General features: G+C 57.3%; 2 protein-coding genes across 5 annotated transcripts in view; one reads left to right on the top strand and one right to left on the bottom strand.

The window, feature by feature from the left end:
- The window catches only part of LOC121359408 (zinc finger protein 692-like), a 7,572-nt gene extending 230 nt beyond the window's left edge, over window positions 1-7,342 (top strand). The window contains exons 2-12 of one of the 4 annotated variants that reach the window (XM_041478344.1): window positions 224-405; window positions 492-523; window positions 839-1,186; window positions 1,403-1,451; window positions 1,592-1,762; window positions 2,544-2,669; window positions 4,641-4,703; window positions 4,933-5,011; window positions 5,118-5,232; window positions 5,604-5,703; window positions 6,086-7,342. In XM_041478344.1, the coding sequence (XP_041334278.1) occupies window positions 224-405; window positions 492-523; window positions 839-1,186; window positions 1,403-1,451; window positions 1,592-1,762; window positions 2,544-2,669; window positions 4,641-4,703; window positions 4,933-5,011; window positions 5,118-5,232; window positions 5,604-5,703; window positions 6,086-6,440 (1,620 nt within the window). In that variant the 3' untranslated portion in view covers window positions 6,441-7,342. Of the gene's footprint in view, window positions 1-223; window positions 406-491; window positions 524-838; window positions 1,187-1,402; window positions 1,452-1,588; window positions 1,763-2,543; window positions 2,670-4,640; window positions 4,704-4,932; window positions 5,012-5,117; window positions 5,704-6,085 lie in introns of those variants that run through there. The other 3 variants (XM_041478345.1, XM_041478343.1, XM_041478346.1) reach the window with 3 other exon arrangements.
- A 9-nt stretch (window positions 7,343-7,351) lies between these two features.
- On the bottom strand, window positions 7,352-12,929 carry LOC121359410 (E3 ubiquitin-protein ligase TRIM7-like). Its single transcript, XM_041478347.1, is given in 8 exon segments — window positions 7,352-8,461; window positions 8,915-8,947; window positions 9,216-9,331; window positions 9,443-9,465; window positions 9,924-10,154; window positions 10,328-10,414; window positions 12,287-12,444; window positions 12,447-12,929. Coding segments are annotated over 8 exon segments (1,500 nt in total). The 5' UTR covers window positions 12,772-12,929; the 3' UTR covers window positions 7,352-7,934.
- Window positions 12,930-13,397: the final 468 nt, after the last annotated feature.

Genomic DNA, 13,397 nt, shown 5'->3' with positions numbered 1-13,397 from the left:
GGGGAGGGGACGGGGAAAACCGAGCGAGGGGGCGTGGCTTAAACGGGAGTGGCTTAAACAGGGCGGGGCTAATAGGGCGATGCTCTGGCTGACGTTGTATGGGCGGGGCCTTAGGAGGCAGGGCTTGGGGGGCAGTGCGGATGCCTCCCCGCCCCCCCCTTTAAACAAAAATAGGTAACTTTTTATTCATAACACCTGTGACGCCCCCTGTGTGCGCCCCCAGCCCCTCGCCGGGGGTCGCCCGCAGCCCCCCGAGTGCCTCCGGCGGCAGAAGCGGCGCGAGCTGGACGCGCGGCGCAGCAAGTGCCGCATCCGCATCGGGGGGCACCTGGAGCGCTGGTGCCGCCTCAAGGAGCAGCTCGGATTCGCCCTGCACTCCCAGCTGGCGCAGTTCCTCCTCGACAGGTGGCTCAAAACCCCCATTAAAAACCCGCCCCTGGCAGGGGAAAAACCCAGGGTTTCTGCTTGCTCACCTCTGTCTCCCCACGCAGGTACAGCTCTCACGGCTGCAGCTGGAGCACGGGTAGGTGCTTCCCTCCTGATTCTGTGTTGGCATGCAGTAGTTTTTAGAAGTTCATGGTGGAGAGGGAGGATTCCTCTTGGGATGGGTGCTGGAGAAGCACCTGGAGCTGTTCTTGGGTTTGCTCACCCCGCTGAGCACTAGGCAAATCCTCCCTTGGCATCCCCAGCTCCTTTTTGGGAAGCTGTTTGACAGTTGCTCTTAACAAGGAGAGCCCTAAGAGCCTGAGGAAGGTGGAGAGCGCCTTGCATCTGTCCCAGCCCCCACAAAAAGCCATTTTTGGAGCTGTTTTTTTCACGGATTTCTTTGTTTCCCCAGGAGAGCTGGAGCAGCTGCAGCCAGCGGCGCTGCAGCGCCTGGTTGTGCTGTCCCACGGCCACGGCCAGGAGTGTGGCTTTGTACCAGACATCCAGCTGCCAGCGCCAGGCAGCGCAGCCCCGCTGGTTTGGGAATGTGTGGCCGGGCACCGCTTCTCCTGGGGTGGCTCTGGGGGTCCCAAGAGCCCCTCCTGCCACCCGCTGAAAGCGGCCCAGGGGTGCAGCCCCTCCCCGGGCGCTGGGCGCCGGCGTTCGCTCCGCAGGGCCACGCCGGAGGGGACGGCCAGGTCACCCCGTGGTGATGGGGATCGGGGCGAGGACATGGGACATGGTGACACCGGTGGCACAGGTGAGCTCCTGCAGGTGACCTTTCTGCCCTCAACTCCCCTTGGTTCCCCACCTTCAGCCCCTCTCCCAGTTCTGAGGTAGTTCCAGTTCCAGCGCCATCCCGGTAGGATCGGATGCTGCCCCAAGCCTAGACCTTTCCAACACCTCCATCCTCCCCAGCTCTCCATGCTCCTCACCTCTCCCAGCCCTTCCTCACCACCCTCCTGTCCCCTTCCAGCCCCCCAGGTGCCGCCGGAACCAGAGCCTGTGGTGGCAGCTGGCGAGAGGTGAGTGCTGGCAGCCACAAGCATCCCCTGGTGAGGCCAGCGGTTGTGTTTGGCCCTGTCTGACCTGTCCCCACGTCCCCAACACCACTGTCTGTACCTGAGCCACCACGGCACAGCTGACCCAGGTCACTGTCCAGCAGCGCCATCCCGGGGGACGATGCAGAGCCAGGAGTTGAGCCCCGAGAGGAAGAGGAGGAAGAGGAGGACGAGGACTTTGCCAAGGGTGATGACCTGGCCTACACCGATGACCTGCGTGATGAGAACTATCACCCATCCCTGGACAGGTGGGACAGCTGTGAGGGAGCCTGCAGGTAGGGGTCGTGTGGGAGCCCCTCCGTGGTGCCCGCTGGCACCATCCCAGTCCAGACCAGTGTTGCACTGGAGAGGTTTCAGGCCTCACGTCTCTGCCATGTGCTTGTCCTGCTGCAGCTGCCCTGGCAGAGCGGGGAGGAGGTGGGAATAGTGTCCGTGTGGTGTTAAAATGAGGTGTTTCTGGGGTCAAAGGGCACAGAATTTTGGAGAGGCGTTTTCATTGTGTCTCACCTGGGGGAGGGTCTTTGCCATATCCAACTGATGTCCAACCATGTTGTACCATGTCCAGTCCATGTCCTGCCATGTCTAACCGTGTCCAACTGATGTCCAACCATGTTGTACCATGTCCAACCCACATCCTGCCATGTCTAACCATGTCCAACTGACGTCCAACCATGTTGTACCATGTCCAACCCACATCCTGCCATGTCTAACCGTGTCCAACCCACGTCCTGCCATGTCTAACCGTGTCCAACCCATGTCCTGCCATGTCTGACCGTGTCCAACCCACGTCCTTCCATGTCTAACCATGTCCAACCCACGTCCTGCCATGTCTAACCGTGTCCAACCCATGTCCTGCCATGTCTAACCGTGTCCAACTGATGTCCAACCATGTTGTACCATGTCCAACCCACATCCTGCCATGTCTAACCGTGTCCAACCCACGTCCTGCCATGTCTAACCATGTCCAACTAACTCATTTCCTACCACATCCAACCCGTATCTCACCCCATCAAGCACCCAGCCCCTCTCACCCACCCTGGTCTGTGCCCCCCACAGCGACTCAGAGCCCCAGCGGCGCCAGAGCCAGCCCAAGGCTCACAAGAAGCCAGTCAAGGACGAGCAGCCCCTGCTGGAGCCGCCCCTGCCCAGCTCTGGCCCCTTGGAGAAGAGCGGCCGGGTCAGGTGAGTCACAGCGGTGAAGGGACGAGGGGACGGGGGTCAGAGTCGTCATCTTGGGAGTGCCCAGTGCTGTTGGCCACGGGACAAGAGCTGTGTGTCCCCAGAGGGAATAAACCCCCCGTATGGTACCACTGAGTGTGGGGCAAGAGCTCCACGCGTGTCGTTGTGTGTCTCCAATGGGGGTCACCCATCACATTTTTGGCCTTGGGACAAGAGCTCTGTGTCCCCAAGGGGGGGGTTTCAATCCTCCCCACGACACTGTTGACTGCAGGGCAGAGCTTGTTTCTCGGTCTCATTGGGTGTTGAGTGAGCAAATGGGGACCTGGCTCACAAAGCAGGGGCTGCATGAGCCTGGTGTCGCCCACCCTGTCCCTTGTGGGACCGGCCCAGGGTGGGCAGGGAACAAGGACAGGCAGCCAAAGGTGGGGCTGCCATGGAGGGGAACAAAGACCCCTTGAACCAGACCCGTGGTGGGCATTGAAAGCTCCACTGGACTGGAGATGGAACAGCTCAAAATCCATCAATCCCACTACAATCTCCTCCACTGATGGATCCACAGCTTCTCCAGCAGCCTTGCAGCTGAGTGTTGGCTTTCCAGCTCTACTTTCCAGGCACACAAAATTCAATGTTTTGTGCTAAAAAAGCTTAAACCAGCCCTCAGGGCTTCGCTGGGGCTTTGCACAAGCGCTAGAAGGACGTTTGGTTGGGGCTTGGTCCGTGCACGGCCTCAGATCCAACACGCCTAGACACTTCACCTGGATGGATTTTCTTACACTTTTGGTACAAAAAAAGGGGAATCTGACATAACTCCTCCGTCTGTCCCCTGGAAGACGGGCTCAGTGCCAATCCCATGCCAAGCATTGCCCCAGGTGAGTGTTGTGCTGCTCCCTTCCAGCTTTGATTGATCCCTTTGAGCGGCTCCTTTTGGATGCTGAATGCCCTCCCCTCTCCCAGCAGCTCCAGAACCACCCCAGATGCAGCTGGAAGAGGCACCAGCCTTCCTGGAGACCAATCCCAGTGAAGGTAATGTTGGAATTTGCTCTTCCCCTCTCCCTGCCATTGCTGGGCATGCAGATCCCAGGCTCCCAAATCCAGTGCGAGGGTAGAAAAGTCTGTGTTCAATCTGGGCCGTTATTTTTTGGGTCAAAAGTGAGGTTTTTCCTGGTGTTTTTTTGGGTTCTGCCTGATTTCCATCCCAAATCCCATGGTCTAACCCTCCAAATATGTCCAGAGTTATACCTGTGGGTTGGTAGCTTTTCTGAGGCACCAGAGGGGCTTTCAGCTCTCTGCCTTCTCCCAAAGCCAAGCCCAAGCTTCAGGTCAGCCCTTTTTGGGCTAAGCTTGATGACACAGACCATATTTTTAATATTTTGGTTAATTTCCCCCCCCACCCTTTTGTCACAGCAAGTTGAAAATGGGAGATAAAATCCTGGCTTATGAGCAAAGCAGAACCTTACAGATGTTAAGGGGGTTCTCCTCCCTTCCCCAGGTAAAGTCACCCTGAGCTGGTAAAACTTGTTTTCAAGAGATTTGGGACAAGCCTCAGGCTGAGTCCATGCTTGAGCATTGGCATCTCTCACTATTCCATTACTTCTCCTCCCCAAACCCCACTTTAATCCACTTTTAATGGATTTTTCCTTAATTCCAGGGTGACAGCCAGGAATAGTTGCTGTTTCCAGGGAGCTATGGATGAATTATAGATCAAACCGGGCTGGGAGCCAATTTCAGTGTCCTGGGACGTGTCCAAACCATGTGAAAAGGATTTTGTAACAAGCAATAAAGAATTTATTCTTATTTCAATGCCTGAAGGATGCATTTGTTCCAGCGTCTCCTGCTGTCCATGGGGTGGAAATGGGAGAAATGCTGGTCCTGAGGATGATTTAATGTGGGATTTCCTCAGGAATCTTGGCTCTGGGCCTGGGGACAGTGAGGGGACAACAAGGCCTGGCTCAAAGTGGCTCTTTCCTATTGCAGTTGCCGTCGGCAGCCACGGGCAAGTGACAAGGACGTGGCTCAGATCGGCCCCAAGAGGATCAGGTACCTGGGAACGAGGAGGGAAGGGGCCAGGGAAGCTTCCAGGCATTCCCAGGAAGAGGAGGACGGGCAGGAGGCTCTGAAAGGGTTCCTTGGCTTCATTTTAGATTTTATGTGTGGGGAAAAAGGGAAGGTGGGTGATGAAGGAGCTGGGGGCAGATCCATATTCCAAAGCTTTTCCAACCCTCCTCCTCCTTCCTGATGATGATTTTTCCCATGTTTTCTCCATCAGGAAGGCAGCAAAGCGTGAGATCCTCCTGTGTGACTTCGAGGGTTGTGGCAAAATCTTCTCCAACCGCCAGTACCTGAACGTGAGTGCCTGGGAAGACCAGTGCTTTCTGGAGCACTGGGGAGCCTGCGTGCTGGGGTGTCCTGGAGCTGGAATTGGGAGCTGACAGGTTTTTTCCCCCCCGGCAGCACCACCAGAAGTACCAGCATGTGCACCAGAAAACCTTCACCTGCTCCGAGCCCACCTGTGGGAAATCCTTCAACTTCAAGAAACACCTGAAGGAACACGAGAAGCTGCACAGCGGTGAGTGGGGCATTTCCATGGGAATCACACCTCCTCCCCTACGGATTACACCTCCCTGGACATCCTCCTGTAGGGGTTACAACTCCTCTGTATGGATCCCTGTCACAGGGATCACACCTCCCTTATGGATCACACTTCCTGTACGGATTCCACCTGCTCCCGTCGGATTCACACCTCCTGTACCCCCTTCCCCACCCATTCCCAAATTCCCATCCCTGGGAGCTATCACTGTTGCCCTTTGCTCCCAAAATCTCTCCTTTTATCATCTCCATTCCCACGCTGGAAAGTCTCCCTGCTCCCAAAGCACATCCCGAGGGCCCTGATGGTTTTTCCAGGCTGGATCAGCCCGATCCCTTTTCTTTTCCTCCCAGACAAGCGGGATTACATCTGCGAGTTCTGTGCGCGCTCCTTCCGCACCAGCAGCAATTTGATCATCCACCGACGGATCCACACCGGGGAGAAGCCACTCCAGTAAGTCCCAGTTCCATTTCTGACTTGCCAGTAAGTCCCATCCCTGCCCTTCCAGTAAATCCCAGTCCCATCCCTGCAGCTCTGCTCAGCCTCAGAGTCTTTTGCCACCCTTTTCCACCCAAAATCAGCTCCTCAGCAATCCAGCCAAAAGCCAAGCTGAGATTTCTCCCGAGGTTTCTGCCCTTGGAGCTCCAGGCTCAGCTCCAGGGCAGTGTTTAAGCAGGCACAGCTTAATGAGCTGGAACAGAACGAAGGATGACTCCTGTCCAACCCATTCGTGCCAGGAGGACACTGGAGCTTCAACCCACGGCACATTCCAGCCCTGAGCATGGCAGGGCCGGCTCTCCCTGTGCCTCATCCTTGGGGACTTCTACTCCCCCAGGTGTGAGATCTGTGGCTTCACCTGCCGCCAAAAAGCCTCCCTGAACTGGCACATGAGGAAACACGATGCTGACTCCTTCTACCAATTCCCGTGTGATGTCTGTGGGAAGAGGTTCGAGAAGCGGGACAACGTCACCGCTCACAAGAGCAAGAGCCACCCCGCGGGGCTCCCCCAGCCCGAGGGAACCCAGCAGCACCCGGAGCCCCCTGGGCCCGTGGAACCTCTGGAGCTGCTTGGGGATGTCCTGGGGAGAGGGGGGGATGCAGGGAGGATCCCACTGGAGTATGGGGTGGGGGATGCTGGGCAGGATCCAGGCACGCCCCAAGGCCACGGGGTGGGTGATGGGGGGTCCTAGAGGGCTTGTCCCCCAGTTTGGGGACTGGAGCAAAACTGGGGACGGTGCTGGACCAGGTGCCAAAAATACATGGGAGAGACAAAACTGGGGAAAATCACAGTTTTTCAGCCAAATCCTAGATGAAATCCCAAGTTTTCAGCCAAATCCCTGGGACAAATCCTTTTTTTTTTTGTTGTTTTTTTTGCCAAATCCCAGCTTCCCTCGAGCCCAGCAGTATTGCCACAAGTGGATCCACAATAAAGACTTATTTTGGGTAAAAGTGGGATTTGGTGTCAGATTTTTATGGAAAAATTCTAGAAAAGTGATATTTGGATGGTTTGGACACAGGAAAATGGGTTGGAGAGGGGGTGGAGACACCAAACACCCAGGAACTGGGGACCCAAACTGGGATGAGAGGGAGCTCCCAGAGAGTCTGTGTCTCCAAACTGGGATGGGTGGGAGCACATATTTGAGCTGTGCCCCAAAAATGGGATGTGAGGCAATGCCCAGTGGGGCTGTGTCCCAAAAGTGGGAGCTCCCAGTGCTTCAAACTTCTCCTTTAAACATCATTTAAATTTCTTTTTAAAACTCTGATTTAAATTTGAACTTACAGATACTTGGAAGCTCCAAGTTGGGACCATTTAGTGAATTGCAAGTGCCCCCAAAACCCCTCGGTGCTCTGCCCCAGCAGGTTGGGGACAAGGGCATGTCTCTGTCTCCATTCCCTCCTGAGCACAAGCAGCTTTTCCTCCTCTCCCAGCACCAAAAACCCCCAAATTATCAGGTTTTAGGAATTTTTTTTTGCACAGCAACTTTTATTTCCCCACTAACAGTGACAGGGCAAAGGACACGAACAGCAGCAGGGGCAAGGGCACAAGGGGAGCGGGCAAGCGCAAGATCACACCTAGAACACAGAACCCCCCCCCCGGACAGTGGGGGAGATGAGGAGGTAAAGAGGGACATGGGGGGGGGCTAAATGGGGGAGATGGGGACAAAAGGAGGGGGGACAATGGGGGGGCAATAGATGAGAGAGGGGGATCACTCAGCAACAGCAGGACGGGCTTGGCCCTTTCCCCAGGGGGAATGGGATGGGATGAGACAGGATGGGACGGGTAAAGATGACTTGCAAAGCAACGGTGTCCAAACTGGGGGGGACGACACCCCTCCTCTCCACACAGTATTTTAGGGGGGACACAAAGCTTTGGCTACTATTCGAAGTAGGATGGGATCAGCCTCTCCCTGTTTCACGGGGCTCCAACTCCAAAGAAAAACACAAAATGAACTACAGGGGTGTTTAACCAGCAATAGGGAAGGGGTGCTTAAGTAGCATCCCCTCACCAACCAACCCCCCTGAGGAAGATTTTGAGGGTAAAAAGACTCCAAACTTTGAACTGCAACAGGAAAAAAATGCCCCCCTGAACAGCCAAGGGCAAGATTTGGGGTGTTTTGCTTGGAAGCAAAGGAAAACCTAAGGATGGCAGGGGAGAGGGGACACCATCAGTGAGCGGGGCGGGCTCAGTTGCAGAGGGACAGCGAGGAGCCCACATAAAAGAGCCAGAAAAACGGGAAGATCCTCTCGGAGAAGGCGGCGGTGAAGGTGAAGATGGGAGCCATGTTGTCAGCGTTGTAAAACGCCACCCACCCGCCCTCGTAGTCCAGGTACACCCCGATCTTGCGCGGCCGCTCGCAAAGGGACAGCGGCGTCTCGGGAGAGGTGAACGCCTGGTACTGATCCCAATTTTTACCCTTCCAGTTGAGCCCCACTGCCCAAATCCCCTCCTCGGGGGCGAAGTCGACTTTCTCCTTGCGGCGCACGGACTCGCGGGCGGCGCCCAGCACCCAGCTCTCCCCGTCTCCCACCTCCACCTCCCAGTAGTGGCGGCCAGCAGAGAAGCCCTCGGAGGCCAGGACGCAGAAGGCGTAGTCGAAACGTTTGGGATGAGCCGGCAGCTCCTGGGGAGCCCCGCGGAGCCGCACGCTGCGCTTGTCCTCCGACAGCACCAGGTAAGGGTTGGCCGTGTCAGGGTCCAGGGAGAGCTCACCTGGAGGGGGAAATGGGAGGGGTTACCCGTGGGATTGCCAGGCTGGGCTCGGTGTGCCAAACCCAGCGGGGAGGACGGAGGGGGGTCGCCTGTGGAATCGTGATGGGATTGAGCCCAAATGATGGTTTGTGTCCCAAACACAACGGGGACAACACAGGTGAGTCACCTCTGGGATCATCGTCCCACCTGTGTGGGGACTGATCAACTGTCTGTGCCCCAAAGCAGAGGGGAAGGACCCAGGTGAGCCACCTGCAGCATCCTGAAGAGCCCACACAGACGCCAAGCCCAGCAATTCCAACCTTAACCCTTGAAAAAGGGAGGTTAGAGCCCCCATAACCCCCGGCAAATTCCCGCATTATCTCTTGGAAAAGGGAAGTCACGTCCCCAAATCCCAGCCAATTCCATGCAAACCCCTTGAAAAGAGAGGTCTCATCCCAATGCCGATGGCCTCACCTGTGTCATTCTCCAGCTCAAAGCGCAGGTTTTCTGTGGGAAGAGAAGGAAGGCATTGAGGCCCCAGAACTGCCCAAGCCATGGGAATGATCCCCACTCCACACTTCCACACCCAAATCCCAGGAAAATCACTTTTCCACCTCTTCCCTGGGATGAGCCAATGCTCAAACAACCAAGAGCTCTCCCAGCCAGCCCAGGGTGGAAATTAGGGCCCAGCTCCATCCCAGCCCTGATTTTGGTGGACTTTCATGTGGGATCCTGGCTGGGAAGCAGTGGTTGTTTTTTTTCCAGGAAGGCTCACCCTTGAATTCCAGCAGCACTTCCTTGAGCACTGCGCTCTTCTGGGAAAAACTCTTCAGCTTCTTCTCCAGCTCAGAAAAGCCAGGCTCAGGCTTGAGGAACATCCAGCTCTCCAGGCTGCGGAGACATGGGAGTCAGGGACCCAAAACCAAGGAATTCCCCCTGGGAAGGGTTGGAATACCAGCTCCAGCTGCTGTCAGAGCCTCCAAGTTCACCCAGTTCACTCACCTGCTGCCAACTGGGACGACACCCTGGAAGGGGAAGAAAACCCAAGGAATTTGTTAGGATCAGCATCTCAGAGATCTTAAAATCCTGCCCGAAACCTGGGAGGATCCCATTAAGGGATTTTTATCGCCATATAGGTATTTTTGTATCTAGAAGTAGAATTTCTCACCCCATTAACATAATTTTTTCCCCAATAAATTTATTTCCCCAATAAATAAATAAATATTTTGACCCATAAATGGAAATTCTCGCCTACATAAATGGAACCTTTCTCCGCTTTTTTTTCACCCCATAAACAGGACTTTTTTCCTTCCCATAAACAGAATCTTCATCCCCATAAATAGGTTTTGTCCCTCTAATTAAGGGTAATTAGGATATCTAGGTTAATTTGGGTATCTAATTAGGGTATTTCAGCCCAATACAAGGGATTTCTGTGTCCATAAATGGGAATTTTTTTCCGTGGAGACACACAACAGAGTCCCACCTCGCCAGGTGTGCTCCCTGTCCCGCTGTCCCCGCCGCCCTGCTCTGCCAGGAGCTTGTCCAGCTGGGCAATGTCCTCAGCCAGCCTGGCCACGCTCTCGTCCCTCCGGCGCCCAATGTCCCTCTCCAGCTCCTCCAGCCGGGAGAGCAGGAGCTGCTCCTTCTCCTCCAGGAACGCCCGCAGCTCCTTGCACTCGGCCACGATCTTCTGCCGCTCCACCTCCGTCTGCTTCTGCAATTCCAGGGGGAAACAGCCCTGTGAGGGCAGAGCCCCGCAGCCCAGGGAATCACCCCCAAGGCAGAGAGGATCTCTGGGGGCTCCCCACGGGGAGGGGGAACCCCCCTCAGGTGGGAGTGAATTTCCACAGGGAATCCCCAAGGGAGGCTGAAGCCTCCTGGACTCACCAGCAGCTCCTCACTCTGCCGCTCCCGCTCAGCCTTGGCCTCCTCACGCCCTTTCCTCAGGGAGCTCAGGTGCTCCTGGGGCACCTCCTGAAAGCACAGCAACAGATCCCTTGGGAATTCTTCCCGTGGGCGATCAGCAGAGAAGTGCTGCTGCTGCTAAAATGGCCAAATTCACCCAATCTGGGGGTTGGTTGTTTTTTTTTTTTGGAGCTGGAAGCAGCAGCTGCCCTCCTGGCTTGCTGACCTAAGGCTGTGCCAAAACCACCAAAATGCACACCGACCAGCCCAAAAACAGAAGGAAAAAAAAAAAAAAAAAGCAGCCAATTAATTTTATCTGCCTGTGAGGAAACAAATGCTCTGGTCCCACCCCCCGTCCTCCTCCCAGGATTATCTCCCACATTTCCTCTCCTCAGGGCGCCCCAAAAGTGGGTTGGACCCCCCGCTAAGATGAGGAACTGCTGCCTCTGAACTGCTCTGCTCATTAAATTATTAATTAAACTCATCCTTATTTAAGTAGTTTGACCTCCATGTAGGGCAGAGAAGCCCCAGCAATACTGTGCAAAGAGCAACTAGCCCTGGGGGCAAATAAAACTACTTATTTTATAACCAAAACCCTAAATATAAGGATTCTGACTGTTAAGAGCCAGAAGTTGCTGCCTTTGGAATTTATCCATGAGATGAAAGCAAGTATCAGGGGAAAAAAAAAAAAAAAAAAAGAGAGAGAAGTGAGGATCTCAGCAACAACCGATTATCAAACACTCATAAAAGTAGGTTAACGAGGGGGGGAAAAAAAAATCCCAAGGGAGCAACAACCTGGATCTACCTAAGAACGTTTGTGCCCTGAAAAAAAGGGGTAAAATCCCAGATTTGGGGCGGGGGGAACAGCCCCAGCGTCCCCGGAAGAGGAACCACGGCAGTTCCGGGACAAAACCCCCTCTAAAAGGATTTAACAGCCACAATAATTAATACGCGGTGGTTAATGATCCCACAATCCCCTTCCCTGGTCCTTCGGGATCGTGCTGGTGCCACCCTCCTCCTCCTGCTGCCACTGCGCAGCGACATCGGCTCCGCCCGGCATCTTGGATCCCTCAGGATCCGCTGCTCCAGCCTGGAATTCCGAGCCTGCCCACCCACATCGAGCCCTCGCGCTCTTACGCTTACAAATTAATTCCCACTGTGATCGCGACACGCCCCGTATCGCGACAGAGGGGAGCCCCAGCGACAACGGGGGGGGCGCCGTTTTCGCTCTGCGTCACTCCCTCGGGATGGAGGGGGGGACAGGCGGCTCCTGTGCCACTTCCAGCCTGATCCCCGATGGGGATCAGGGATTAAATAACGCCCTGCTCCTCCCCGCTCCCAGGCTCAGCTCGGTCCTGCCCCCGCTGGATTTTGGGGGGGCTGGTGGGATTTTGCACGATCATCGCCGCCCCTCGGGACACCCCTTTCCAGTACTCTCCCAGTTCAAACCAGATGGATCTCGCACCTGCACCCCATCCCGGGGTGTCCCGTGTTTTGGGGTGATTCGGGTTCTTCTGCGCCCCCAATTCTGGAGAAAGCAGCGCCCAGCTGGGGAGGGGATCCCCCGTGAGATCCGGCACCCCACACGTGGGGTGGGGGTCTGGGGGCTCATTTCTGTGCTCCCCGTGGAACTGGGGCTTCCCCTGCACCCAAAGGAGGAGGAGGGAGTCCCTGGGTATGGGGGGGGTCCCTGGGATCCCCTCACCCCGTGAGATCTCCTTGGGCTATTCCTGATCTGACTACACCCCCCATTTCTTAGGAGGCGGTCCAGCACCCCAAAAAAGACCCGGGAGGGAGCAGGGCCCTCACTGCCCCCCCAAAACCCCGAGGAGGGGGGGCTCACAGCGCTCCCCCTCTCCGGGAAAGCGCTCCCGACGGGAGAGAGAGCAATCCTCTCCTCCCTCCGAGCCGGGCGCGGAGCGGGGCTATCCCGGCACTGACCTCCGCGGCGTGGGCCGCCTCCTCGGCGGGCAGCACGGTGTGGGCGCGGTGCTCGCGGGACAGGTGGCACACCACACACACGGCGCGCCGGTCCTGCACGCAGTAAAGCCGCAGCGGCTCCCCGTGCCGCGGGCAGCGCGGCGGCCCCGGCGGCNNNNGGGCGCGGGCGGCCCCGGCGGCGGCTCGGCGGGGCCCGGCGGCAGCCCCAGCTGGCGGACGATGTGCACGATGTTGCCGAGGGAGCGGTTGGGGCGGAAGAGGCGCTGCGGGACCGGCTCGCGGCACTGCGGGCAGCACAGGCGCCGCGCCGAGTCCTCCCAGCACTGGGTCACGCAGGCGCGGCAGAAGTTGTGCCCGCACTCGGCCACCAGCACGGGGTCGTTGAAGTACTCCAGGCACACCGGGCACGTCAGCTCGTCCTGCAGGCTCCGCGCGGCGCTGCAGGGCGCGGGGGGCGCGGCGGGCGGCGCGGGCGGCGCCTCCATGGCGGCCGCGGTGCCGGTGGCGGCCCTGGCCCCGGTGGCGGTGCCGGTCGTGGCGCCGGTAGCGACAGCGAGCCCCAAAACTCTGCGCGTCCCCAAATTCTGCGCGCCCCCAAAGTCCGCGCGTCCGGCCCTCACGGTTCCACCGCCCAACTGACGGCCGAGAGGCCGCCCCGCGCCTGCGCCGGGGGAAGAGGCGGGGCCGCGCCTGCGCAGGAGGGGGAAAGGCGTGGTTTGCGCTGCATCTTATTAGGGTGGGCGTGGCCAGTGCTGCTCCTGGGATATAAGGGGCGCCACCAGCGGGTGTGGCAATGAGTGGGGGTGTGGCTGCGCTTGCGCAGAAGGAGAGGGGGCGGCTCTGGGGGCCATGGCCCTGAGGCCCCCCCACAGGAGGGGCCCGGGGGTCGCTGAGGGGTTTGGGGGTCCCTACAGGGTTTGAGGAGGGGTATCGGGGTCTGTGGGGTGCTGGGAAAGGAGACGAGTCCCCTACAGGCTGCTCAGACATGGGGGGGCTCCCGTGTAGGGGAGGCTGGACGTCTCAGTTCCAATAGAATAGGTGTAGGCGTCTACAGAATGTTTTGTAGGTCCATCACTGTGGGATTTGAGGGGTGCTTTGCGGTTTCTAGGAT

This window comes from Pyrgilauda ruficollis, unplaced genomic scaffold (assembly GCF_017590135.1).
Source record: "Pyrgilauda ruficollis isolate IOZ18807 unplaced genomic scaffold, ASM1759013v1 scaffold443, whole genome shotgun sequence".
Classification (NCBI taxonomy): Eukaryota; Metazoa; Chordata; class Aves; order Passeriformes; family Passeridae; genus Pyrgilauda; species Pyrgilauda ruficollis.
The sequence above is the reverse complement of the archived record's forward strand: the minus strand, read 5'-3'. Positions and strand labels throughout refer to the sequence as shown.